The 25929-nt window shown below is 48.2% G+C and overlaps 2 protein-coding genes and 1 pseudogene across 5 annotated transcripts in view; 1 reads left to right on the forward strand and 2 right to left on the reverse strand.

Moving 5' to 3' along the window:
* On the reverse strand, nucleotides 1-7142 carry Bag5 (BAG cochaperone 5). 4 transcript variants are annotated; one of them, XM_047538547.1, is made up of 2 exons: nucleotides 7064-7142; nucleotides 1-4183 (listed from the first exon to the last, which is right to left on the reverse strand). In XM_047538547.1, the coding sequence occupies exon 2, from the start codon at nucleotides 4153-4155 to the stop codon at nucleotides 2812-2814; it is 1344 nt and encodes a 447-aa protein (XP_047394503.1). In that variant the 5' UTR covers nucleotides 4156-4183; nucleotides 7064-7142; the 3' UTR covers nucleotides 1-2811. The 4 variants fall into 4 exon arrangements, with proteins under 4 accessions (XP_047394503.1, XP_047394505.1, XP_047394504.1 ...); XM_047538549.1 differs by lacking the exon at nucleotides 7064-7142 and adding an exon at nucleotides 6088-6272; XM_047538548.1 differs by lacking the exon at nucleotides 7064-7142 and adding an exon at nucleotides 5564-6054.
* LOC124975979 (cytochrome c oxidase assembly factor 8) overlaps nucleotides 5798-25929 on the forward strand; it is a 26044-nt gene continuing 5912 nt past the window's right edge. Inside the window, exons 1-3 of the mRNA XM_047538550.1 lie at nucleotides 5798-5966; nucleotides 16791-16988; nucleotides 17972-18035. Of these exons, the coding sequence (XP_047394506.1) occupies nucleotides 5844-5966; nucleotides 16791-16988; nucleotides 17972-18035 (385 nt within the window). The 5' untranslated portion in view covers nucleotides 5798-5843. The remainder of the gene's footprint in view (nucleotides 5967-16790; nucleotides 16989-17971; nucleotides 18036-25929) is intronic.
* On the reverse strand, nucleotides 13402-14194 carry LOC124974267 (heterogeneous nuclear ribonucleoprotein D-like; annotated as a pseudogene).

The following is a 25929-nucleotide window of genomic DNA, read 5'->3' on the forward strand; positions in this document are numbered from 1 at the left end:
CTCCACCACCAAGATGAGCTAAGAGATTCGTTTTATTTCAGTAATAATTAAGGGAATACTAATTTGTCTATTTCAAGATAATACTGAACTATTTTAGATATACCAATACAATAGTCATACAGTGAACAGGGGCAAGACAGGAGCCAGTACACTGGGAGACACACCTGCATACACATCAAAATCACTGATAAACACTTCTCCAATTATTAAGGGAAAAATACCCAATTGACAAAAAGCTGCAAAACTGTTAAAAATGTTCTTGTACAGAAGCTTAGACCTTTAAAAACCAGATAGAAATCCACAAAATAAAACAAAGAAAAAGCAATTGAATTTCACTATAGCAAATATATAGGCATTTTAGCAAAATAAAGCATTAAACTGTACTTAGTAGACTCATTCATTACATTTATTGTAGTAACTACTTTGTCACAGGGTGGACTCATCTATTCGGACAAAGATGATCTGAAAGCGAAGCTCACTGAGTTGGGTAAAGAAAGCAAACATTCCCAGCCATTTTTTTGCACGAACATGGATGACATTGTTTAATGCAGACCCAAGGCCACACATTTTTGGAGAGTAAATTTTACTGGTAGTACAGAGTCTCTTCACGAAAGATCATAAAAATACAATACAGTGTGATGAGCCCAACTTAAAAATGACATGCAGCAGTCCACATCCACACACGGCTAAAAGAGGACGAGAGAAGCCGTCTGGTGTCCACTAGGGCTCGTTTCGGGAGGTAATCGGGTGTAGGGAACTAGAACAGGTTGGAACTTGGGACTGAAACCATGCCCAAGTTCCAAAAGTCACATAAAGGTAAACGATCATCTCCGTGACCAAAAGAACCCATGTGAAACCCTCGCCCAGCAGGGGAAGAGGTCAGCGTCCTGTGCTCAGGCAGACTCCGAGCTCAGTGATGGGACACAGAAAACATCGAAGGGACAGGGAATCTGCTTTCATGGGTCAATGGACACTTCTAAAGGCTGGTATTTGACTCTTTAAAATGAAATTTAAAATTAAGCACAACCTAGGGAAGGATACACCGGAAGTGATTATAGTGTAACCTTGGTTGTCCAGTAGGTATAATTTAAAAACTCAAGATTTTAAGAGCATTCCAAAATTATGACACAGAAGAGCAATCCTAAAACAACTTGACCTAAATGAGATTCCAGTGGCTTGTACTGAGAGCCTGCTGCTGCCTGGAGCTGGCCTGCAGTGGGTGGGACTTACAGCCTGAAGACCCCACTGTCCTTTGACTCTGGGCTCCAATGTTTCTCACTTTAGTAGGAAAGGCGAGGGAGTCAAAGTGAAGATGAGGGCTATTCTTTCACTACCTTCAAGGTATTTAAGGTCATTCCTTTTACCTGTCGTTTTGGCTGTTTAAAGTTACATTTTCCCTGCACAGTTACCAAATCAGTATCTCTGAAACAGATCCCCAAAGGGTTCAAAAGATGTGCCCTCAGAGGATCATCCAGTGAAAGGTGACTAGATAAAGCAGTCTGACAGGCACTGCAGAATTTGGGGGAATCCTTTTGCCCACATTAGCAAGCAACTATAAAACTGGATCCTCAGAAAGTATTTATTAAAATAGTCCCTTTGGCAAAGAAAAACACTTCATGCCTGATGGATTCTAATAGTTCTTTCAGGCATAGGAGAAATCCCCACACCTGTTACTGTTACTAAGGAGTCCAGCAGGTACCAGGGCAGCCTTCAAGTGCCCCCAGGCGCAGGTGGCATTTAGTGGGCTGGTAGCGGCAGTCAACTTCCTCTGATAAGCTATGCACACCTGGTCCTGCTGGGCTACTGAGAGCCTGCTCTGATGTTCTGAGATGACTGGGGGTCTACCAAGCTTGTCTTTTTACAGCCTTGACCCACGGAAGTCCAACACGGGCTGCAGGTACTTCGGCTGTTTCAGTGCAGCCTGATGTTGGTGAGCGACTCCAGCTGCATTCTCTACAGGTATGGGCGTCGCCTTTTACTTTAGAGGTCAACTAGTTTTTCTTTTTTTATGCTCCCTTCCTACTAATCGCTAAGGAAAATCTTAAGATCAGATCTTACATACAGAAACGACTTGAAGGTATCGATGATGCTTTGTCCCTTCTCTGGTGCAGTCTCAAAAGGTCTTTTGGTTGTTAGTTTTCATAATTTTCTTGTGCTGCACACAAAAATAAGACTCACTTTCTTATAAAATACAGAGTATGGGGGAAAGCAGACACTGTTCTTTGAATAAAAATGTTCGTGAAAGGAACAATATAATAATTAAAAAAAAAACCCACCACATTAAACTGGGTGGGACCAATCCTGCTTTATATTTTTAAAAAAATCCTCTGGTTCATTTAGTATAATAAAAATTATTGTTGTACTGCTTTTGTGCTAGGACTTCACTCCCACTTAACAAATTCCCCCGTCTCATAATTTCCCTAGTATTATATAAGCTTCCATCTATTCCTAGCTTGTGAAATTTCTGCATGTTATACTTGTACAACCCACTTAAAAACTTACAAATGCTGCCTTTATCTCATGTTCTGAATAAAAACACACAAAACAAAATAAACACAAATCAAACAAACCACACCACATCGTTTGGATAAAGATCCAAATGGAAAAGTTAATGTGCTGTAATGACATTTGTTTTGCAACATCAAGAGCAGCAGAGATACTGAATATAATTTGCTTAAATCATAAATACTGAGATTGAGATATGCATGTATAAATCACATGTAGGCTCCGTGAACTGAAAGCTCTCTATAAATACATAGAAGTCTATATAAAGTGCAAAACCATCAAGATCAACATGAGATCTCGGGCATTTTAGTACTCCCACTCATCAGATTTCAGGTCGAGATAGCTGAGGATGTTCTGAGCGAGCTTCACGGCCTGTTTCCTGGCAGCCTTACACTTCTCTTCTCCCTGCGGGTCCACAGCATCCAGGGCCAGCAACTGCTTGGTCAGCAGCTCCTCCAGCCGAATATAGTTCTTATCGGATCGATTTCCATCAAATGAGAGGACTTCTCCCTGGATCTCAGACAGGTTTCCAAGAACGTTCCAGACCGCCTTATGTGATGGGTGCTCCTCACAAGCAAACAGCTTCCTTTTTTCAAGGGCTTCCTTCAGGTCGACATAAGTGATCAGAGTTTGCACTTCAATCACTGCTCTTCTCCTGGCTTCCCGGATGCAGGGATTTTTTTCAAGACTCACTTCATCCAGTTGTCCAATCAAACCCTGCAGTTCTGTCTTGGAGCTCAGGTACAATTCAGGAGGACTCTGAGCTTGGAGAAGTTCATTTTTTATTTCTCTCATCCTCTTGAGGACCTTTTCTATTTTCAAAATGGAATGGTTCTGACCCAGGTCAAACGCATAAGTAGTATCGGCTTCCTCTTCTAAATCCAAATACTTCAATAATTTGTTGATATCTTCGACTACTTCCCTCCGATAATTTCTGATTTCTGTACGTCCACACACATCTAAAGCATCCAGGTCAGCAATCAAGCCTGAGAGCACACATGATAAGTGCCTGCAAGTCTCAGTACTGTCCACTCCCATCAGAAGTGCGATCAGAGTGCCTCTGGCCTTGTTCACCTCGCACATCACAGAGTTGATTTTGGCGACAGAAGGATGTGCATCCTCAGAAAGTGGCAGGGAAGGCTGCTTTTTCATGCAGTCTTCAATAATCTCTTGCACAGCACAGATTTTGGTTAGAGTGTGATACCTTGCTTTCCGTAAGGAGATCTTCCCTCCGGTTTTAACATGTGTCAGCCTCAGAATGATATCCTGGAGGCCTTCCTCAAACTCATCTGTCACGCAGTTGCCTCCGCTGTAAAAAGGCACGATCTTCTCTTTCACAAGGGCTTGGGCTTCCTTAAAGATGTTCTGTATTTCGATCCGGTGTGGGTGGTTTGCATTCTGCTCCAACTCTTTGAGAAGGCGTTCTGTCTCCTGTGCTGCCCTCTTCCTAGCTTGCTGAATATCTCCTTTTCCTTCTGTATCCACAGAGTCTATTTCAAAGAGTTGTTTTGTTAGAATTCTCTCCAGTTTCTTATAATTCTTGTCATCTGACAGACCACTGAAGCCGATTACTTGCTGTTCTATACTTTTTACTTCCTTTTGGATTTCCTGAAGCCTACTAATAGAAGGATGTTGGTTTCCCATATCCATACTTTTGTTGTGTTCAGTTTCACAAGCACTAAAAGATAACAAGAACGATAAAATTACATCACAGAGTCTCTGCAAAATGACAATCATATTAATTCATTCCACGATTCTCATTTTTAAAAGATACACTTAAGTTGCCTGGCATGGCGGTGCTTGCCTGTAATCCCAGAAACTGGGGAGGCCTAGGCAGAAGTATCCCAAGTTCAAAGCCACTTCTCCACAACTTAGCAAGACCCTATCTCAAAATAACAAATAAAAACAGTTGGGATGTGGCTCAGTGGTTAAGCACCCCTGGGTTCAATCTCTGGTACCAAAAAATAAGAAAGATAATAAAAATGAAGATTTTCTTGTCATTGCGATCCAACAGACACTCGAGTACAGAAGGGAGGTGACTTACCAAGTCCCTATCCTGAAAATACATGAACATGGATGTCGTGGTTTGGTTTGGTTTTGGCACCAGGGACTGAACCCAGGGATGCTTAATCACTGAGCCACATCCCCAGCCCTTTATGTATTTTATTTAGAGACAGGGCTTAGCTAGGTTGCCGAGGCTGGCCTTGAATTTGTGTTCCACCTGCCTCAGCCTCCCAAGCTGCTGGGATTACAGGCGAGGGCCGGCGCGCCGTGGTTTTTAGGAACTGCAGCTACTCAGAGTCGTGTGAGCCGGGGCTCCAGGTCCGAGGGTTCTTCAACGCACACGCCTTGGTAAGGCCAGCCTGGCCCTGGAGCCAGCTCAAGTCCCCAGCTCAGAAGCTGTTCTCGGGAGCCAGCAGGGAGCCTCCCACCCCGCCAGTCTGTACACGCTTCAGACGTCACCAGGCCAAGGAGCGGGTCCAGCCCAGGGCCCACTGCTGCCGCGTGTGCAGCCCACGCCGCGGCTCCTCCCGCAGGGCTCCGGGCTCCCCCGAGGGGCGGCCACGCCGAGCGCACGGGCCGGCACTCCGGGCCGCCCCACGCTCGCCCACCCGGGCGCTCCGCGCTCCGCCACTCGCCTCCCATCGAGAGTCGCTGGGCCCGGGCGCATCTCCCCGCTCCCGGGTTTCGCCCAAACGGCTCACTCGAGGAGGACCGGCAACCGAAACCCGGCCCGGGGGCGTCGGGCCCGGGCAGGCCCCCGCCCGCCCCCGCCGCGCTTTACCCCGAGGTCTGGGCGGCGGCGGTCTTGGCTGCCGCGGCGGGCGGCGAGGTGGCAGACGGCCCTTCACGGGGAGCGGCGCCGGAGCGCGGCCCCCAGCTGCATCCCCTCGCCCCTCCCGGCTAGGTCTGACCCGGGCGGCCGGTGAAGGGGCCGGCGGCGGCAGCTACTGGCCGCGGCGGCCGCTCCCCGCGTCTCGGCCGGGCCCGCCGCCCGCCGCCTGACCTCACAATGGGCGCGGCGCGGGAAGGCCGCGCGCCGCCACCCGGCGCTCACCTGTGTTGCCGGCGCCATCGCGCTCCGCCGCCTCCACTTCCGCAGAGCCGCCGAGGCCCGCCCCGCCCCCGGCCAAGCAGCACCCCGCCCGGAGAAAGCGGTGGTCGGCGTGGCGCCGCCCCTCGAGCCGCACGCCCACCCCCACAGCCTGTCGTTTCCGCAGGGCATGCGCATGGTCGGCCGCGCCGCTCCCTGCTGGAGCTTGGCGGTCTTGCCGTAAGGCGGCCCCGAGCGCTGTCGCGACTCTGTCGTGCGGCGCGGGAGCCAGCGGCCGCGGGCCATGGAGGCCGCGCGACGCCCTGTGAGGGTTCTGTGCCCGGCTCTCTTTCGCGCCTTTGCGAGCCACGGCCGGCGGCTCGCCCCGGAGCGCGGCGCCGAGCGCGGGGACGCGGCGCCGAGCCGGGTAAGCGGGGCAGAGCGCGGGCGGCGCCGCCCGAGGGAGGCGCGTGGCCCTGGGCCTGGAGCGGCGCGTGGCGCCCGGGACCCGCCGCGTCGGTGAGGCGCGCCCCTTAGCGGGAGCGGACCTGGGCCGCGGTGCCCGGTCGGAGGCAGCGTGACTGACGCTGCGCAGGGCGCTGCAGATCCGTACTCCAGCAGAGCGCCCGACAGCCGTTCGCCGTGGTCGGTGGGGCCGGAGAGCGTGGCTAGACGTAATTACGGACGGACAAAAAAGAGCCGCTGAGGAGCCGCCGGCAGAACGGGCCCGCCTAGTAAATGGCTGGCTTTCGGCACGCCCCCAAGTCCCGTCCGGTCTGCAGTTGGAGCCACGGCCGCCAGCGCCACGGGTCCCCAGGCCCCGCCCGGCCTCTGGCTCAGCGCCCCGCACAGCCGCCCTGCCGTGGGGCGGCCGGGTGCCGCAGCGATCGAGCGCGCCGCGGACCGCGGAATCCCGCCAGGACCCCCCAGGGAGACGGCCCCGTGCTGGGAAGAAGCAGCACCCGGGGGCTGGGGAGATAGCTCATCTGAGTTCGATCCCCAGTACCGAAAAAAAAAAAGAAAGAAAGAAAGAAAGAAACAGCACTCGGGCCGGCACTTGGCGCCCCTGTAGTCCCGGGAACTCCGGAGGCCGAGGCAGGAGGAGCACCAGCTCTAGGCCAGGCTTGCAATTTAGGGAGGCCCTGTCTCAAAATGAAAAATGTTGAAAAGGGCTGGGCCGAGCGCGGTGGCGCTTGTCTGTAATCCCAGCGGCTCGGGAGGCTGAGGCAGGAGGATCGAGTTCAGAGCCAGCCTCAGCAACTGATAGGCGCTAAGCAACTCAGTGAGACCCTGTCTCTAAATAAAATACAAAACAGGGCTGGGGAGGTGGTTCAGTGGTTGAGCGCCCCTGAGTTCAATCCCCGGTAGCGCCCCCCCCCAAAAAAAAAAAAAAAAAAGGCTGGGTGTGTAGCTCAGTGGCAAAGCGCCTGTGGATTCATTCCCCAGCATAAACAGGCAGCACAGCATCCTAACAAGAATTTCTGCATGATCAGAGGGCCCCTTTTAAAGTAAAAGAGGTCTTACCAGGGTCTGGTCCTCAGGCTGAGACCTCTCTGCCTTTTGTAGTCGGGGTGTGCTGCTTACCTGTTGGACTGCCTGTTCTGTGGAAGGTGGTGAACATGATGACGCTGGCTGGGGGGGGCATCTGGCCGTGAGTCAGAACTTGCCTGGTTCTATCCTGAAGACTAAAACTCTGTTTATTTAGAATCTAAATGCTCCATTATACTAGATGTTGGACGGCACATAAGAGAACAGTTTTTGCCTGGGGGCAGTTTGTATTTCCTCTGTTTGTTACCAGCTTTGTTGCTTCCTGAGTAATTAAATTTCTGCAGCACAGATTGTTGTCTTACTGACTGAGTATAAGTATCAAACTTTGAAAGTAACAGGTTGAAAACCTTTTGTTTTTGTTTAATATTTTTTAGTTGTTGATGGGCCTTTATTTGATTTGTTTGTATATGTGTGGTGCAGAAAATCCAAACCCAGTGCCTCACACATGCTAGGCAAGTGCTCTATCACTGAGCTACAACCTCAGCCCTGTTTTCTTTATCTACATAGATTTTATGTTTTAATCCTGTATATCTGTATATCTAGCTTACTCTGCATGTTTTTTGTTAATTCTTTGCCTTCCACTGCAGTTAAGGAAACCTTCATAATTTACTTCCATCTCTGATCTCTGGATACCAGTTTCTTTCTTTCTTTTTTCTTTCTTTTTTTTTTTTTTGGTACTAGGGATTGAATCAGGGGTACTTAACCACCAAGCCTCATCCCCAGCCCCTTTTTATTTTGAGACATGGTCTGGAGAAGTTGCTTAGGGCCTAGGACCTGGCTAAATTGCTGAGGTTTGCTTTGAACTTGTGATCCTCCTGCCTCAGCTTCTCAAGCCACTGGGATTATAGGTGTGTGCCACTGGACCTGACTCAGATACCAGATTAAAAAGATTATAGATATTAAGGGTTAGGCACCACTCTTCCTCTCAAACCCAACTTAAAAATGCAACCCTTAATAAAGTGTTCTTTATTTACTCCATACCTGCTTATACTTTATTCATGTAGTACCTATGTAGTTGTCCTTAAACTTGTCTGCACATTAGAGTTAATCTGGAAGACTTTAAGAAGTACTCAGGGCTGCTGGCAGGTGGTGCATGCCTACAATCCCAGAGATTCAGGAGGATTGCATGTTCAAAGCCAACCTCAGCAATTTAGCAAGACCCTGTCTCAAAATAACAAAAAGAGCTGGGGATGTGGCTCAGTGGTTCAGTGCCCCTGGGTTTAATTCCCAGAACCAAAAAATAAAAAAAATAAAAAGTACTCAGGACTGGGGAGGTGGCTTGGTGTTAGGGAACTTTCCTGGCATGCTTGAGGTCCTGAGTTCCATCCCTAGTACTGCAAAAAAAAAAAAAAAAAAAAAAAAAAAAGTAGTACTGAGTCTGGGTATGATGGCATACACCTGTGATCAGAGCCACTTGGGATACCTAGGATCATGAGTTCAAGGCCCACTGGGCAACTTAGTGAGACCTGTCTTAAAATAAAAACGACTGAGGATGTGGCATAGTGGTAGAGCACTGTATGGCCCCCCAAAAAAGTATGAGGGCCCACTCCCACAAGATTTCTGATATGATTGTTCTGGAGTGTGGCCTACTTGTCATCATCCTTGAGGGTGAGGCTTTTGAGTGGTGCAAGTTTGAGCACCACTGGTTTCATTATATGCATCAGCTGCTTATAGTTCTGGTTTTTAACATGTATGATAATACTCAATATTTACTGAGTGTTTTCATAAGTTAATATTTTAACTGATTTAATTCCACAATTTTATGAAGTAGGTGTTTTTATAATCTCCATTTCACAGATGTAGAAATCCAATCTCAAGGCCTGTGTGTAGGGAATGTGCATATCCTATATGAGGAGGATAATTTAATATGTTCTAGTAATTTTTGGATGAAAATGAACAAAGAAACAGCCCTTTAGCATGGGAAGGTAATATTTACAAATAACAGTAATGGAACCACATTCTCACAAATTTGCCCATGTTTTCCTTGAGGAGGATGTTTTTCAAACCTCCAAATGCCGATTCAGAATAAGCTTCATGGGAAGGAAGTGGAACTCAGGATAACCTACTACAGATATTGATATTCTCACATTTAAAGGCTTTTTAGTTATAGAGAAAATAATAATAAGCATGTAGTTCATAACTACTATTTTATTTTTATCTATTATTATTATTTTTTTAATTAAGAGATAGTTCTCACTCTGTTGCCCAGCCTGTTCTCAAACTCCTGGACTCAAGTGATCTTTCCATCTCAGTATCCTGAGGAGCTGGGACTACAGGTGCATACTGTCATGTGTGACTTATATTGTTGTTTTATGGCACTGGAAATTGAATCTGTAGCTTCATGCATGCTAAGCAAACTCTACCACTGAGGTGTACCCTCAGTCCTACTGTTTTACAGAAGAAGAAATTGAGGCCCCGAGAAGTAAAGTGACTTGCCTGGTATTACACAGCAGAGCCAGGACTAAAATGTAGGTCTTCTCACTCCTGGTCCAGTGTTGTGATGGGATCAAATGTTTTTTCTTCATTGAATTGATTACATTGTGTACTGTTTACTTTGTTCATGGGGGAGAATTACACTGATTTATTAAAGTTTTTTTTTTGTTTGTTTGTTTTAACTTTTGGGACATTGAAGACATGTTTAAATACATAAAACAGGCTGCCCAGTGGTGGAGCACTTGCCTAGTGTGTGTGTGGCCCTGAGTTCCACTCCCAGCACCTTCAAGAGCTGGTGATTTTCTGATGTTAGGTCAGTGTTATCTTCCAGGATAAACCCAACTTGGGGCTGTCAGATCAACCTTTTTGTATGTTGCTGGCTTTGGTTTGCTGACTTGTCTAGCCTCTAATTCATAAGTGAAATTGCCTTTAATTTTCCTTGCTGGTACTGTCCCCCAGCTTGTGGTATCAAAGACAGTTAGCCTCAGAATGAGCTGTAGTGTGTGCCTTCTTCCTGTCCCAGCAGTTATTCACTAAGGTTTCAGCTCTTCTGTGACTGGTGAAACCTTCTGGAGCCTTGGGCTTGAGTTCTTGTAAGAATGGGCCAGGTGCTGGGGTTGTGGCTCAGTGGTAGATCGCTTGCCCAGCATGTGTGAGGCACTGAGTTCGATTCTCAGCACCATGTACAAATAAATAAAATAAAGGTTCATTGACAACTACAAAAATATTAAAAAAAAAAAAAAAAAAAAAGAATGGGCCACTTTTAGGCTCTTATTTTTGAATGGTGGTTTAGAGTTACTAAACTAACAAATAAGGGTGAGGCTTTGCACACTGACTTAAGATAGCTGAGGAAGCCTTTTCTGCATTCCTAAAAATCACACCCTGTAGTCTGACCAAAATTTCAGCGGAGACACTTGTCCAATAGTGGCTGGTGTTTCCTGCACAAGTTCTTGAGGCTCAGGGGTACAGTACAGAGATAAGTGAGTGGCATCTCACGGGGGGCCTTGCAGGCAGGACTTCCTGTCATCATGTATTCCCCCTGCCTGTAGATGGCAGGAGGGAAAAGCAGGCTGGCACACGTTGAGGAAATCCAAGCCTTTGTTGTGGTGCCAGAGGATGCACAGGAAGCTTCTAGATGAGACTGGGCCTCCAGCCTAGCTGACTCAGGACTGGGGTTTGGGCAAGCCCGTGAGAATTAGATGGAATGAGGTTGTCGCACAGCAATGGAGTGTGAGCCTTGAACTAGGCCTTGGATCCAGAGGTGGTGGGAAAGAGACTGTCAACTAGGTCTTTAAAAGTAATAAAAACCATGAACAGAGCGTTACCAGAGAGGGTGTTGTCCTGTTATATAGGGTCATTGCCATGTACAGGGAGGTGTTCCTCTGGCCTACGTGGTTTTCCCTTGCAGTTGGTATTCCTGAAATTGGCAGACTCCTTAATTGACTTTCTAGAATTAAACTGATTTTGGACTCCTGATGAGTTATCATCTTTATGAATTGCTAAATTTGGTTTGCTGATTTTTCTAGAATAGGGAACTGAGGACCATTACCCTCACTGTGGGAAAAGCTTTTGAGTTTCTGCCTCAGAGGAGTCTGGAATGATAGGGCAGGAAGTGAGGTAGGACAGAAGAAATAAGCAGATGGGAGATATAAAGGAAGAACAAGGAAATAAGATGTTTAATTGAGGAGTTCCACATGCTTTTCCAGCACTGTTCCTCCCAAGTTCCTGAGAAATCTGTAAATTTACCCATATGCTCTTTTTTTTTTTAATATTTTTTAGTTGGACCCAATGCCTTTATTTTATTTATTTATTTTTATGCAGTGCTAAGTATCGAACCCAGGGCCTCACATGTGCTAGGAAAGCACTCTACTACTGAGCTAGAACCTCAGCCCCTTAACTGTGCACTGTTAATCAACCTCCCAATAAATAGATTTAGCAGAGAGATGACATTTTAAGAATCCTGTAATTTAGGGAATTTTCCAGTGTTACCTACTCATCAGATAGTGAAGACCACATCAGCCTAAGGATCCTGAGATCACAGACTTAGATCATCCCTATGTATCTTTCCATAACGCCCCCCACAGCCTTCCTCACCAAGTTTCCTGTAAAAGAAGATCCAGGAACCCCCAAAATGCACCTCTCACTCTCAAGATGGCTCACATTTTCCCTAGGACAGAGAGAATCTGCTTTCCTAAATAAACTTCCCCCCTTTTGCCTGGCACCCTCTTTATTGGCATGTAAGCCAGGGTACCTTCTGATCCTGAGTCAATTCTTCCTCTTTCTGCGGAAACTCATTACCTCCTGCTCCAAACCCTGGCTGGTAGAGGTGGGAGTGCTCCTTGGTAGAGAGCCAGGCTGGGGCACAGAGCTGGGTACAGGGAAGCCCATATGGGGCCATCCAGCCCAGCAAGTTACTGGTAAAAAATAAAAGTGATTCCAACAACTGGAAGCTTGACTCCCCTCTTCCCAGGGATGAAGTTCAGCCTGACAGGTGAGGGTATACAGGTTCTGCCTCCCCCAAGGGGGCAGGATTGCTAGGCTGCCTGTCCCGGAAGTGTCAGGTTCCAGCATGCCTCTCAGGTTTGCGCCCACAGGGAACCTGGCCTGCCCACGCACCGCCCTCTTGCCTGAGTTTCAAGACCTGGCATCGCAGCTTATGCTGTAAGAGCTATAAATTACAGTCATTATCCACATTAGCAGGGAGTCTGCCTTTTACAAAAGCCTCATGCCTCCTTAATAGCAGCTGCCTGGTGAACAAAGAGAAGCATTTGTTTTTAGGGAAAAGCGGAAAACTAGCCTGTCATGCTTGAAGTTAAAATCTCTCAAATTACAATGGAAAAAAAATGGAGAATGGCTGGAAAAGTAAGAAGCAGTAGACAGGTATGACAAAGCAATGCTTGCTTTGTTAGGGCAGGCAGCCTGTAAAGGCCCCTCCTGGCAGGAGTCTGAGAGGAAGAGAGGAAAGAGGTGGGGAGATGGGGAACAGCCCTCTGCAGCGCCTGTCTGCTGGAGGAGAGCACAGGTGCAGGGGGGCCCTGATTCGCCAGTCTGTTGGGACTCGTCTGTGCCAGTATCTACACACTATAGTTGCAGAGGCTTTGGGGAAAGTCCAGAAACCTTTTTTGTTTGTTTGTTTTGCAGTGCTGTGGATCAAACCCACTGACCTGCATCCCAGTTTTAAAAGTAATGAAGTAGTTTGTGGACCTCAGTTGTCAATATGGAATTTATAAAGAAGACTGTCATATTTTGTTATCATTTTTAAATTGTGTGCTGTACATTCTCAAGAAGAAAAGGTGGATAACAACAAATATCCATCATGTTGAACATTTCCCAGCACCTCATTCCCGGGGGGCGGGGGTCTTTATCAGGGAGTCTCTCTGCCGCCGCTGTCCCCATGGCTTCTCTGTTCCTGTCCCTGCAGTTCCCATACCATCGCCACCTGCCCATAGAGAATGGCTCATGCTCACAGCTCAGCAGGCCTCAAGACCTTTCTTCTGCCCTCAGGGATCTTCAGAGTTTAGGCTTCAATTTGCTGTGCAAATGCTGGTTAAATTTGATAGAACATTCCAATTTATGATAGCAGTTTTTACAACATCTATAATTCATCACTATATCCTATTCATGGTGATTGGTTTTTTTCCTTTTTTAAAAATCAAAAAAGATTTAACATGAAATCATACAAATAAAACTTGTATAAACACAAATGCACATTGAGTCATAAAAGCAAAGGACAAAGTAAAAACAAAACTATTTGGTGGCGACATGCAGTTGAACACAGTTGTGTCTTGTACATTAAACAGTTGCCTTAGATCAACAGCAGACCGGTCTTCAGTGTAGTCGTACAGGATGGATTTCTCCAGCATCCTGATGATTGCCGTCCCTCAGAAGCCATCAAGTGCTGGCTGACCACTGTCGTCTGCATAGCCCGTCCACAGTGCCCACAGTTAGACCCAGTGTCATCATATCTGCCGCAGCCACCGAAATTCTGGTCTCCACCATGGGCACTGGATTTTCTGCACCCTTCATCATATGGTTCCTAAGCCCTTGGTCCCAGTAGGCCCTGGGCTGGGCAGCCAGTTGCAGCCCCGCTTCCTCCCCATTGTTCTTGCTGCCACCCATGAACCTCTTTTATGTGCAACTTGATTTCACACTTCCCACGACCAGTTTGGTATCTGCTTTCGCACATTTTCTTCTCTAGTCTTCATCTGTAAATGTGACAGAGCAAAATCCTCTTTCATTTGTTCTTAAATCCACAGGAAGTTCAATGTTTCCCATCTCACCAAAGTCTCCAAAATATTCTTTAGTTTGTTCTTCAGAAGTGTCTGGATTCATTCCATCCACAAAAAACTTTTAGGGGATTTGTTCCCTTTAAAACTTTGCCCTTTTGAGGGCTATCAACTTGCCCTCTAGTTTTTACTTCCAAGATCTTATCAACATTAGCAGCATCTTTGAAGAGGACAAATCAAACTCCTCTTGATCGTCCAGTGACTGCATCTGTTTTAATCGTGCACTACAACTTCCCCAAGTCAAGAGACATATGCAGTCAGATCCTTCTTGCTGTGTCTCAGCTGGAGACTCCAACATTTTACTGACCAATCCTGCTTATGCCCGCTGGTGTTGATCTTGGCTCCCTCTGAACTCCTCTCTGCTGGTACTCTCTGTCACGTTCTCCATGGTGTCGGTGCTGTGGGCACAGGGAGTGGTCAGCAAGGGTGCTGTGGGGGCTCACTCATGCTGGAGGGAGGCATGTCCTGGCATGCATTGTGGGTCCCAGCTGCAGAGTATGGTGTGAAGCTGGATTGAAAATAGAATTCTCTTTGTTTTGGTTGTTACTGAGCATTGAACCCAGGGGTGCTCTACCACTGAGCCACACCCCCAGCCCTTTTTATTTTGAGGTAGGATCTTGCCAAATTATCCAGGCTGACCTTGAACTTGAGATCCTCCTGTCTCAGCCTTCTGAGTCACTGGGATTACAGGTGCATGCCATACCCAAATTTTCCCATTCAAAAAATTTACTTTATAGCCAGGTGTTATGGTGTCTACCTGTAATCCCAGCAACTGGGGAGGCTGAGGCAGGAGGATCTCAAGTTCAAGACCAGACTCAGCAACCTAGAAGAGGCCCTAATCGACTTAGCAATACTCTGTCTCAAAATAAAAATAAATAGGGCTGGGATGTGGCTCAGTAGTTAAGCTCCTCTGGGTTCAATTCCCAGTATCAAAAAAAAATTTTTTTTTTAGGCTTTATTGAGGTCTGATTATATGTAATAAAATGAATATACTCATTTTTAGTGTATAGTCCACCGACTTTTGAAAAAAGATTTAGATCTGTTCAGTCTCCTTCCCAGAAAGTTCCTAATGTTGTACAAGTGGAATCACACAATGAGTACCCTCCGTGTGTTGGGCAGTACGTCCCTGTCTGTGCCTCAGTGGTTCCCCCGTGCTGAGTGGTGTTAGGTGTTCCTGGAGGGAGTGCGCCGTTGGAGGTGGGAGTCACGTCGTGGAGGCCATGTCCAGTGTGCATCCCGACGGGCCTGTGCATCTGAGTCACCCACACTCCTGTCGCCCCTCCTCTCCTGCCACCAGCTCCTGTCTGTTCAGAAGGACATCAGTGGGACTGTAGAGTGACTTCTTCAGTTAGCATGCTGCATTTGTGATCATCCTGTGGCATGTCGAGTGGTGGCCCCTGTGTGGACCCACCAGACCAGCTTTTCACAAGCGGGAGGGCAATTGTGCTGTTTCTAGATTCTGGTCATTATAAACAGCGTCTTCCGACACTTGCATGCAGTTTGGTGTGAACGTGTGTCCATTCCTCAGATGAACACCTGGGAGTGGGGTGCGGGTTGCACGTTGTGTGTGCCTGTCTTTGTGCTGGCCTCATTTCTGGAGGGTTGTCATTTTGCGTTCCCAACAGCACAGGATGGAGCTGAATTGTTTCTTGTCCTTGATGACACTGGTATCACAGTTGTTTCGACCATTCTGATAGGTATGGCTATGGCATTGTGGTTTTGGTTTGAGTTACCCTAATGAGTAATGATGTTGAGCTTATTTTTATGTGTTTATTTGTCACATATGTTCTTTGGTGAAATAATTGTTCAAAAAACCTTTCTTTTTTTTCTTTTTTTTCTCAGTACTAGGGATTGAATCTGGGAGTGTTCTCTCTCTGAGCTACAGCCTTCACCCTTTTATTTTGAGATAGGGTCTCACTTAGTTGCCTAGGCTGGCCTCAAATTTGTGATAACCCTGCCTCACCCTCTTAGTAGCTGGAATTATAGATGTACACCACCAAGCCCAGCTTTATTAAAATATTTTGCCTATTTTGAAGTTGGGTTCTTTTTTTCTTATTGAGTTTTGTGAGATCTTTAGGGGACAGGCCCTATTGCAGAGGTGCATATGTTTTCACCCAGTTTATGGCTTGTCTTCTCATTTTCTTAAGTGTTTTTAGAAAAGCAAAATATCTGAACTTCAGTGAAGTCCGATTTTTGTTTTATGGATTGTGTTTTTGTTATATCTAAGAAGTCTTTGCCTAATCTAATCTAAGGTTGTAAAGTTGTTGTTGTTTTTTTTTTTTTTTTTTTTTGGTGGTACTGGAGCCTGAACTCAGGAGCATTCTGCCTCTGAGCTATACCCCCAGCCATTTTTAAATTTTATTTTGAGACAAGGTCTCATTAAGTTGCTGAGACTGACCTTGAACTTGCAATCATCCTGCCTTAGGCTCCCAAATTGCTGAGATTACAGGTGGGCACCATCGTGCCTGGCACTTGAGTTAGTTTTTATATGTGGGGCAAGGTAGAGGCTGAATAAGAGTCTTCTCTTCCCTCCCCTCCCAGCCTCCACCACATCCTCCTCCTTTTTTGCACTGGGATGTAGAATTATTCCAAACCATATGATGAACATGATATAATGATGTTAATATTCATTATAGTTATTTAAATTCTACCAGGTTAGGGTTACACATGCCCCGTAGTCTAAATTATTCCAGAGGCTGAGGCAGGAAGACCACAAGTGCAAGGCTAACTTAGGCAAGTTAGAAAGACCCTGTCCCAAAATAAAAAGTAAAAAGAGTTGGAGATATACACTGATCTATATCAGTGTAAAGCACCCCTAGGTTCAATTCCTAGCATGTTAATAAATAATTAAATTTGGAAATCCCTAGGCATGTTGTGGTTTTAAGACAAGAAAACCAGGGAGGGACTTTAATAAACGCAGGAGGCTGATTTCATAATGTTCTGGACTTGTCTGGTTGTGTGTAATGCCGTGCATTTCCTTCAAGGTTTCAAGATTCTGCCCTCCAAGAAAATCTTGCCATGACTGGATAGGACCCCCAGATAAATATTCAAACCTTCGACCTGTTCACTTTTACGTTCCTGAAAATGAAACACGGTTGGAACAAAAGCTTAGAGAATTAAGACAAGAAACACAAGAATGGAATCAGCAATTCTGGGCAAACCAGAATTTGACTTTTAGTAAGGTAAGTATAGGTTTCAAATGGGATGAGAAATAATACACATGGCCACTTGAGGGTGCTAAGTCTTTAGTGTCTGTCTGGTGTGTCTCAGCCCCTCCCCCATGTGGCGTGTGTTCATGCACACACAGGCATGTGTAGTCCTTTCTATTTTGAATTTTCCTTTTTTCTGTGCTGGAGATCAAACCCAGGCCTCATACACAGTAGGTAAGTTCCCCTACTGAGCTGCACTCCAAACCTGGGTAGACCTTTTAACTTGTAACTGTACATGGGAAGCACTGGCCCTTCTTGGATCATAGATCTCAAGACTTTTGAGGAAGGAAAGTGAGCAGTAGAGCCAGAACCAGAAGTACCTGTCTTACCTATGTGTTCATGGTTGTAAAAATTTAGCATCTGTGACATGTTGTCATTATTCCTGATATTTCTTTTTCTTTTCTTTTTCTTTCTTTTTTTTTTTTCCTCGAGGTACTGGGGATTGAATCCAGGGGTGCTCTACCTCTGAGCCACATCCTTGCCCCTTTTTATTTTTCATTTTGAGACAGGATCTTCCTAAGTTGCTGAGACTGGACTTGAATTTGTGATCTTCCTGCCTCAGCCTCCCAAGTAGCTGGGATTATAGGCGTTGACCATCACGCCCATTAAGATTTCAAAATTCTTAACTGCTTACTCGAACGAAGGGAACTATATGAGAAAAAAGTAAATATATTCTAATTGAAAAAGAAAATATTTGAGCTTCATTTATCCATTTGGATGGACCAAGTCAATGGAGTCTATTCCTCATGTTTATAAACAAGCTGCTTCCCAGAGTTTATTGAATATCTAGTTTTAAAATCCTGTTTCAAGCATGAAACTTTCAGCCAGATTGAGGTGGTTTAAAACAGGCTTTGAGATGAGCCATTCCTCAGGAAACCCACGTCAGACTGCTTTGGAATGTGCTGTGGCCAGAAGGAAGTGGAGACCGAGGGAGTTCTGACTGTGTCTTCTTTTAGGAAAAGGAAGAGTTCATTCACTCGAGACTGAAGACCAAAGGCCTGGGCCTGCGCCCTGGATCAGGTCAGTACATCCATGCTTCTGGCTGACATGGTGTTGGTGTGAGCTGGTGGGAAGCTGGGTGTTGAGGGTAGGAGGGGAGTCTATGGCAGGCCTCCCACCCCCCTGCAGCCTCAGGGTCATCTCCTCCCTTCTGCTGCCCCAGGGGCTTCTTTCCCTTTGTTGCCTCTTACACGGGGACTAAGTCCCCACCAGGACCGTCGCTTCCTCTTCTCTCTTGGAGTTCTGTGGTGCCCTCTCTGGTTGTTAGGTCCGGGTGGGTGACTTCCAGCCTGAGGTCCCAGGCTGGAACCCCCCTCCGGTCCCAGGCTGGAACCTTCCTCCCCACTCCAGCTCTTCTTCCTGGATTCCTGAGTCGGTTGGTAAGCAAAAAGGCAAGAGAAGCAGAAGGTGTTCCTCACCCTTCCTTGGTTTCCAGGTCCATCTCTGGAGCATTTCTCAACACTTGCTGCTCCCTGCCCTTGAAATATTGCTGAAGTTCAGGCCTTGTTTATTCTTTTCCTGTTGCAGTAACTTCCTAGTTTTTTGCCCAACTTCCAAGCTTTAAATCAGAGGCAAGCACATTTTTTCTGTAAGGGCTAGACAGTGAATAGTTTACCCTTTGTGGGCTCTGTGGGATAACTTCTGGAAATACTCCATGATGCTGTTGAGGACAGTGCTGTGTCCCAGTAAAACTTTGTACAGAAACAGGTGGTGGACCATCTTTGGCCTGTAAGTGGTTTGTCAACCATGCTTCAAATCCATTATGTGCACCACAACCAGACTTCCCACCAGTGCAGGTCTCACAGTTGCCACCCAGCTTAGGTTCCTGGCCTTTCCTCACCACAGCTTGACAGCCTTGCTTCTCTTCTGTGTAGGAACCTGCCTGGCCTGGCACCCCTGCCCCTTCTTCTCTCACCTGTTTTCTGTCCTGTCCCTGCTGGCCAGGCACTGCCAAATTACCTCAGTCCCCTTTATCTACCAGTACTTCTATTTTCTTTTTGACCCAAAAGTCTAGTGCTCAAAATAACCTTTGACATTTTCTCTAGGTTTTGTTATTAGGCCTTAATAACATTTCATGCTGTTTATTAATTGAATGTCTACTGTCAAGACATTATTCTCTTGCCAGGCATGGTGGTGCATACCTGTAATACCAGTGGCTTGGGAGGCTGAAGCATAAGGATTGCAAGTTCAAAGCCAGCCTCGGCAACTTAGGGAGGCCCTCAGCAACTTAGTGAGACCCTGTCTCTAAAAAAAATATATAAAAAAAAGGGCCGGGGGCCAGGCACGATGACTCACGCCTATAACCGCAGCTGCTTGGGAGGCTGAGGCAGGAGGATCACAAGTTCAAAGCCAACCTCAGCCAAAGGAAAGTGCTAAGCAACTCAGTCAGACCCTGTCTCTAAATAAAATGCAAAATAGAGGACTGGGGATATGGCTTAGTTGGTAGAGTGCTTGCCTTGCAAGTACAAGGCCCTGGGTTCAATCCCCAGCACTGCAAAAAAAAAAAAAGTAAAAATAAAATAAAATACAAAATAGGGCTGGGGATGTGGCTCAGTGGTCGAGTGCCCCTGAGTTCAATTCCCGGTACCAAAAAATAAAAAATAAAAAAAACTGGGAATGTGGCTCAGTGACTCAGTACCCCTGGGTTCAATTCCTGGTACCAAAAAAAAAAAAAGAGGGAGAGAGAGAGAAAGACATTATTCTCATGGAAAATACAGAATCATTGATCCCAAAAGCCAAGTCTGTCCTTGGGCTGAAGTACCATCACTCTCTCATGAATCCCTAGCCTGGCCAGGATTCGCATAGAAGAAGGTGCTAGGGCAGCAGGGCAACTGCCTCTCGGTCTTGGGCAGTGCTGGGGACTGAATCCAGGCTGCCTCCATGCCTGCTAGGCAGGGGCGCCACCACCGAACTGCTCCCCAGCCCAGAAGGAGAAACCTGAGTCCAGCCTCACCTGTCTCAGGTGTGCTGACAGGCCAGGTCTGGGAGGACGGCAGCAATACAGTACTGTGTCCTGTCAGCACACAGGAAGGACAGCTCAGCATAGGGTCCTTGCTCTGCAGGCACTGTGCCAAGTCCTTGTATGTATCACTCACAATGACCAAATGAAGGAGGTGCAATGATTTTACCATTCTGCAGACAGGAGCCTAAGACCTGCTGACAGCAAAATCCCTATCCCAGATCCCTTGATGAGGAGGTGGGACCTCGATTCTACCTGGGGAGCTAGGTCCCCGGGCCTGCAGGGTCTCAGCAACCCTCAGCTCATCCCCTGCTCTGTGTATGTGGGGGTCTGTATCAGGTGGCGGCAGGCTGGCTCCTGCTGCAGACGCGTGTTGGAGACTAGCCACTCTCCTAGCAGATGGAAGGTTGCTTTCAGTCTTACTAATATCATAGCATCCTGTTGATGGTTCTGCTAAATGTTGAAAGACTGGCCTTAAGTCAGATTTTAAAATTGATGGGGTAACAGAACAGCAGTATGTATCAAGGAGAGGGAGCACAAGTGGAGCCATCCACTTTGTGTGGGGATGGAAGCTGCATGTCAGAGGACAGAAGTCCCAGCTAGAAGGGGTGAGTATGTTCCCCAACCTACTGGACATCATGGTGGCTGAGATAAGTAGTGAACTGTTCTTGAAGGGTGCTGAGCGCGAATGTAGTGTTGTCACCACAAAAATGACAGCTCTTGGGGTGGCGTGTGTTAGCTAGCTGGATTTAGGCATTCTGCAGTGTATAATTGAAAGCATGCTGTTGGTGAACTGAGGGTGCAGCTGGGTGGCAGAGCACTTGCCTAGCATGTGCCAGGCCCTCGTTTGATCTCCAGCACCAGAAACAAACAAAACAAAGCATCATGTTGTAGCCAGTAAACACAAAAAATTTTATCTGTCAATATAAAAATCAATGGATTGGGGCTGGGGAGATAGCTCAGTTGGTAGAGTGCTTGCCTTGTAAGCACAAGGCCCTGGGTTCGATCCCCAGCACCCAAAAAAAAAAAAAAAAAAAAAAAAAAAATCAATGGATTGCTGCAGGCTTCATTGATTGAAATGAGGGTGGGGTGACAGGCAGGTCTCCAGAGTGGGTCAGAACACACATGTTAAACACATTCCAAATGAGTTCAGAAGCTAATTATTAGGAATCAAATATTCAGGGACCAAAGAGTTGAATACAGAACTCGTAGCTGAAGAAAGTAACAGAATCAGGAGAAATAATAGCCACCTAAGCTTGGTAGTGAAGATAGAGGACATGGCCCCTCTGCTTTCAGTCACTGCAATGAGACGCCTGAGCGACTAATCTTATAAAGAGAGGGTTAGCCAGGTGCGGTGGTGCACACCTGTAATCCCAATGGCTCAGGAGGCTGAGGCAGGAGGATTGCGAGTTCAAAGCCAGCCTCAACAATTTATTGAGACTCTGTCTCAAAACAAAAAGGGCTGGGATGTAGCTCAGTGGTCAAGTGTCCCTGGGCTCAATCCCTGGCACAAAAAAAACAAAGAGAGGGTTTGCTCAGCTCTCAGTTCTGGAGGTTCCGCTCCAAGATCAGTGGACCTGTTGCCACGTTGGATGGCAGTGGCAGGAGCATGTGGCCGAGCACACTGCTCACTCGTGGCCAAGAAGCAGGAGCAAGAGGAAGGGGCCCTTAGTCCCCTCTGAGAGCATGCCCCTGTGACTCAAGGACCTCCCACAGGCCCTGCCGCCTGAAGGTTTCTCTGCCTCCTGTTGTGCCATCTGAGGATCATGTCTTCAGCACGTGACCTTTGGAGACATTCGAGAGCCAAACCTAGAGCAATGTGGGAAGTGAAAACATCCTGTGACATCACAGGAGGCTCAGCACCAGGGGTAGGTGGAGCAGGTCCTCTGCTGTAGCCTGTCTCCAGTGGAATCAGCAATGCCAGGACTCCTTCCTTTCCCCTTTCATTTTTACACTCCTCTACTACTCTTTCATCCTTACTGTAAGCTGGCTTACTGTGTCCCCCAGTTCGACCCTCCACAGTCATGAAGCCAGCCTGAGTCTGGCCTTTCCCCAGGCAGGCCTCCAGCTGTGCTGAGTCCTGTCAACCAGGCTGGTGCCATGGAAACGCAGGATGGAGGCGGGCTGGGGGACTGGGCAGACAAAGGACTCAGCGTCCAGACGTGTACAGTTAGGCATGAACGGCAGATGGGTAAGCACTAGTGGCAGAGATGACACGGCCCGTTTAGACTTTTGAAAAAGCTTCACCTAGATTTTGTTAATAATAAAGTGATCGTGAGGAGAAAAGGTTGTCAGACTCCAAACTTTACAGTGCATCTGAAGCAACACAGCGTGGTTTTGTGCTTCTGCATTCATGGGGAAGGTTTTCCTGCTGAGACTCTGCTTGTGGGGTGACCTTGATGGTTCCATGTCTCATTGTGGGGAATTCGTGAGTTCAGCAGGGTGTCCCTGGCAGAGTTTTCTTTAATTACAAAGGACAGAACGTGTCTCTGTCCAAGATAATGGGTTAGTTAGGGCCTGGGTGGCCCACCCTTGCTGTGTGTTCCCTGAATGACCAGCGGTGCAGGGAAACTCCTGATCTTCTCCAGGTGCAAAAAGCAGAACATGGGGCTGGGGAGGTAGCTCAGTCGGTAGAGTACTTGCCTTGTAAGCACAAGGCCCTGGGTTCGATCCCCAGCACCCCAAAAAAAAAGCACAGAACACCCTCATTTCAGTTCTGCGGTCCCCCAAATTAAATGGGTAGAGTGGGCAGCACAGTGGGTGAGAGGGTTCCTTCTTGTTTCTTTTATCACTCAAGTGCTTGTGCTTCAGGGGAAGGAGGGTGCATGGAGCTGGGTTCCCCATCAGTTGGTGTCTGAGGCACCCCATCAGTGGCAATCCCTCCCACTATGTGACCCTGGCCACGCTGGGTCAGTAACAAGCTGCAGTGCTGAGCTGTGGTGAGAGCCACGTGCAAATGTTCCTGCTACTCCTGCTTTCTGCAGAGCATCAGCCTGTGGGTGCTGGGGCTGAGGTGCCCGCGGGCCTGTCCCAGGAGCCCCTTGGGAGTCCTCAGGCATGGCAGCTCTGCTTTTATCTGCTTTCAGCATCCCTCCTGCCAGGTCTCAGAGCCACCTTGTGAGGGTGTGCTGTTGTGATCACATGCTGGAGATGAGGGAACAGGTGCAGGAAGTCAAGGCCACTTGGCCAGTTGGGGACAGACCATGGCTCTGTCCATCCAGTGGAATAGTTCCACTGCTGCCATTGAGAGGAGCTGCTTTTTCTACCTCATGTGGTCATGAAAGGCCAAGAGGGGCCTCAGAGGCTGACTTGGGCACACAACTCTCTCTCTTTTATTTATTTATTCATTTTTTTGGTACTGGGGATTGAACACAGGGGCAATTAAACACTGAGCCACATTCCACCGCTTTCTTATTTTCTATTTTGTGACTGGGTCTTGCTATTGCTTAGGGCTCTGCTAAGTTACTGAGGCTGGCTTCAAACTTGTTATCCTCCAGCCTTGGCCTCCTGGGCTGCTGGAATTACAGGCATGCGCCACTGCACCCAGATACTGGGGGGCACACAGCTCTAAGGACGGTGTAGACCACCTCCCTCAAAGCTGCTGCTGCCGCTTGCCCTCATCCACCTGTGCCTACCTCTGGGCTCGGCTCTGGTGCCCTTCAGCCAGGCACCACTGCTCCTTATTCATGGCACCTCCTTTCTCTTCCACCTGCCCTCCTGCCTTACCTGGTCCAGGGCCTAGAGTGACCCCCTCTACCCCACAGGGCCCTGTTCATCTTCAGACCAGCCTATGTCACCTTCCCTGTGAGCCTTTGTCACTTGCCCCTCAGGTAGTGCTCGCACTTTTGCTCGAGTAGCTTCCATCCTTCCAGTGAGTCACCATCCTAGAGTCCCAGCATGGCACTTCTCCCTGGGACAGGGTGGAGGGGGCAGAGATGTGGACGTGCTAGTGGGGCAGGAGGGGAGCCTGCACACAGAGGGTGCTGGGACACTGCACTGCCAGGTGTGTCGACCAGAGAAACTAGCAGGGAAGTGGGAGAAATAAGGACGAGGGCACTGGGCAGCAGGAAGACTGGCCAGGATAAGGACATGTGTCCGTGGTAGTTGACAACTGCCGAGCCTGCAGCGAGAGCCTAGGCCTGCAGTGTGCCGTGTCAGCGGGAGTGCGCGGACACCGCTGCCTTGAGCAGCTGAGTAAAGGGAGGCACAGACAGGAAGTTGCCCACCTGCTGAGTGAGCCGGGTGCAGGTGGCTGTGGAGCTGGCCTCTGTTGTGAGGGGACAGCCCTGCTGGTTTCTGTCTGGGAGCATGCACTTGGGTGGGCTCCCAGCTCTGCCTGACCTGAGTGTCCAGGGGGCCATGGAATCAGCACAGCCGTGCTGCCAGGCTGCCGCTTCGCTGGGGGTGAGGGCGCTCCACCCCTGCAGGGCAGGAGCAGGAGCCTGGCTGCCCCTCGCCCCAGCCCTGCGTTTAGTGCCCAGGCTCTTCCGGGAGACGGTAGTTCCTGTTCAGGGGCTTGGGCTTCTAGGCCAGGTGCCCTTCGCCCTTTCCCCACCACGCAGTCTCATTCCCTCGCCACTGCTGGTGCAAGCGCCAGACCCTGAGCTGCTCGTGGACCCCCCCCAGGGCCTTCTCCAGGCTCGTGAGGGGTGATTCCGAGAGTGACAGCACCCGCCCATGGGGAAAGGCTGTGCCGTTCCTGCACCAGCCCCCACCCAGCGCCCTGTTGGTGCTCAGAGCTCGCTGAGCAGGCAGCACCCCGCCCTCCCCAGGCTGGAGGCCCCTTGCTGCCCCTTCTCACAGCTCTTTGGTGGGAGCCTGCGTACACTGGTCAAGTGTGGTGAAGCAGGCACGTGCTGTGGCCTGCATGGTCGTGGGGTCTCCTGTGAGCCATAGGTCTGATGATGCAGCACATATATTTCACCCTTAGTCCTTTTTTCCCTTCTGAAGTGTAACCCACATACCTTAAAATCCACCCTTTGAGAGTGTGTGATTCCAGGTTTTTGGGGTTCACAGATCGTCCTCGCATTCTGTCCAGTCCCAGGATATTTCCATCTTCACAAAGGGAAACTACCCATTTCAGTTCGCTCCAGACCCTGGCAGCCACAGTCTGCTGTCAGTTATCTGGAGTTACCAGTTCTACACGTGGTGGTCTGCCTGCCTGCCTGCCTTCACCTGGGGTACCATGGGTTCAGCTCATCCACGTTGCAGCCTGCCTCCGTGCTTCGGAGACCCGCCTGTGGCTGAATACTGTTCCATTCTATGGGTGGAGCGTGTTTTCTCTTTCCCTCCTTGAAGGGTGTTTGTGTTCCCTCTCTGACTCATGCGACTGTGAGCAGGCGTGTGTAGTATACCTACAGGAGAGCTGCTGGATCTGCAGGTCTCTTCCTCCTGATGCCAAGTACATGGTAGTGGTATTCTGTTCTGTTGTTGTTTTGGGTTGTTTTCTTTCTTTCTTTGCTTTACATGGGATGGAACCCAGGGCCTTGCCATGCTAGATAAGTACTCTACCATTGAACCACACCCCAGCCCTTTTATTTTGAGAAAGGATCTTGCTGATCCCAAGTTGATCTTAAACTCGTGATCCTCCTACCTCAGCTTCCCCAGTAGCCAGGATTACAGGTGTGCCACATCATGCCCAGGTACATGGTTATCCTTTTCAGCCCTCTTTGTCCAATTCTCCAACACTATTTGAGTGTCTACCAATTCAATTCTGATACTGTACACCTGGAGTTGGTATCAGATCCCACAGGATAAAGGGCTCAGTCCCCAAGACTACTCCCCCTTCAGAGGCCAGTCCCTTCTCCCAGACTTGTGACTGACAGGCTGTCAGCCGGGGCTCCCTGACCTCTTTGAAGGCTAAAGTGACTTACTTCTACTGGTTTATTACAAAGAATAACCATCAGGAAAAACTAGATGAGACACATGAGGCAGGGTGTGGGGCACAGACTTCCA

Source organism: Sciurus carolinensis, chromosome 2 (genome assembly GCF_902686445.1).
Source record: "Sciurus carolinensis chromosome 2, mSciCar1.2, whole genome shotgun sequence".
Classification (NCBI taxonomy): domain Eukaryota; kingdom Metazoa; phylum Chordata; class Mammalia; order Rodentia; family Sciuridae; genus Sciurus; species Sciurus carolinensis.

What these genes read in the sequence shown, in the direction of transcription:
- Bag5 (XM_047538547.1), bottom strand. Translation starts at nt 4,155, where the DNA reads ATGGATATGGGAAACCAACATCCTTCTATTAGTAGGCTTCAGGAAATC.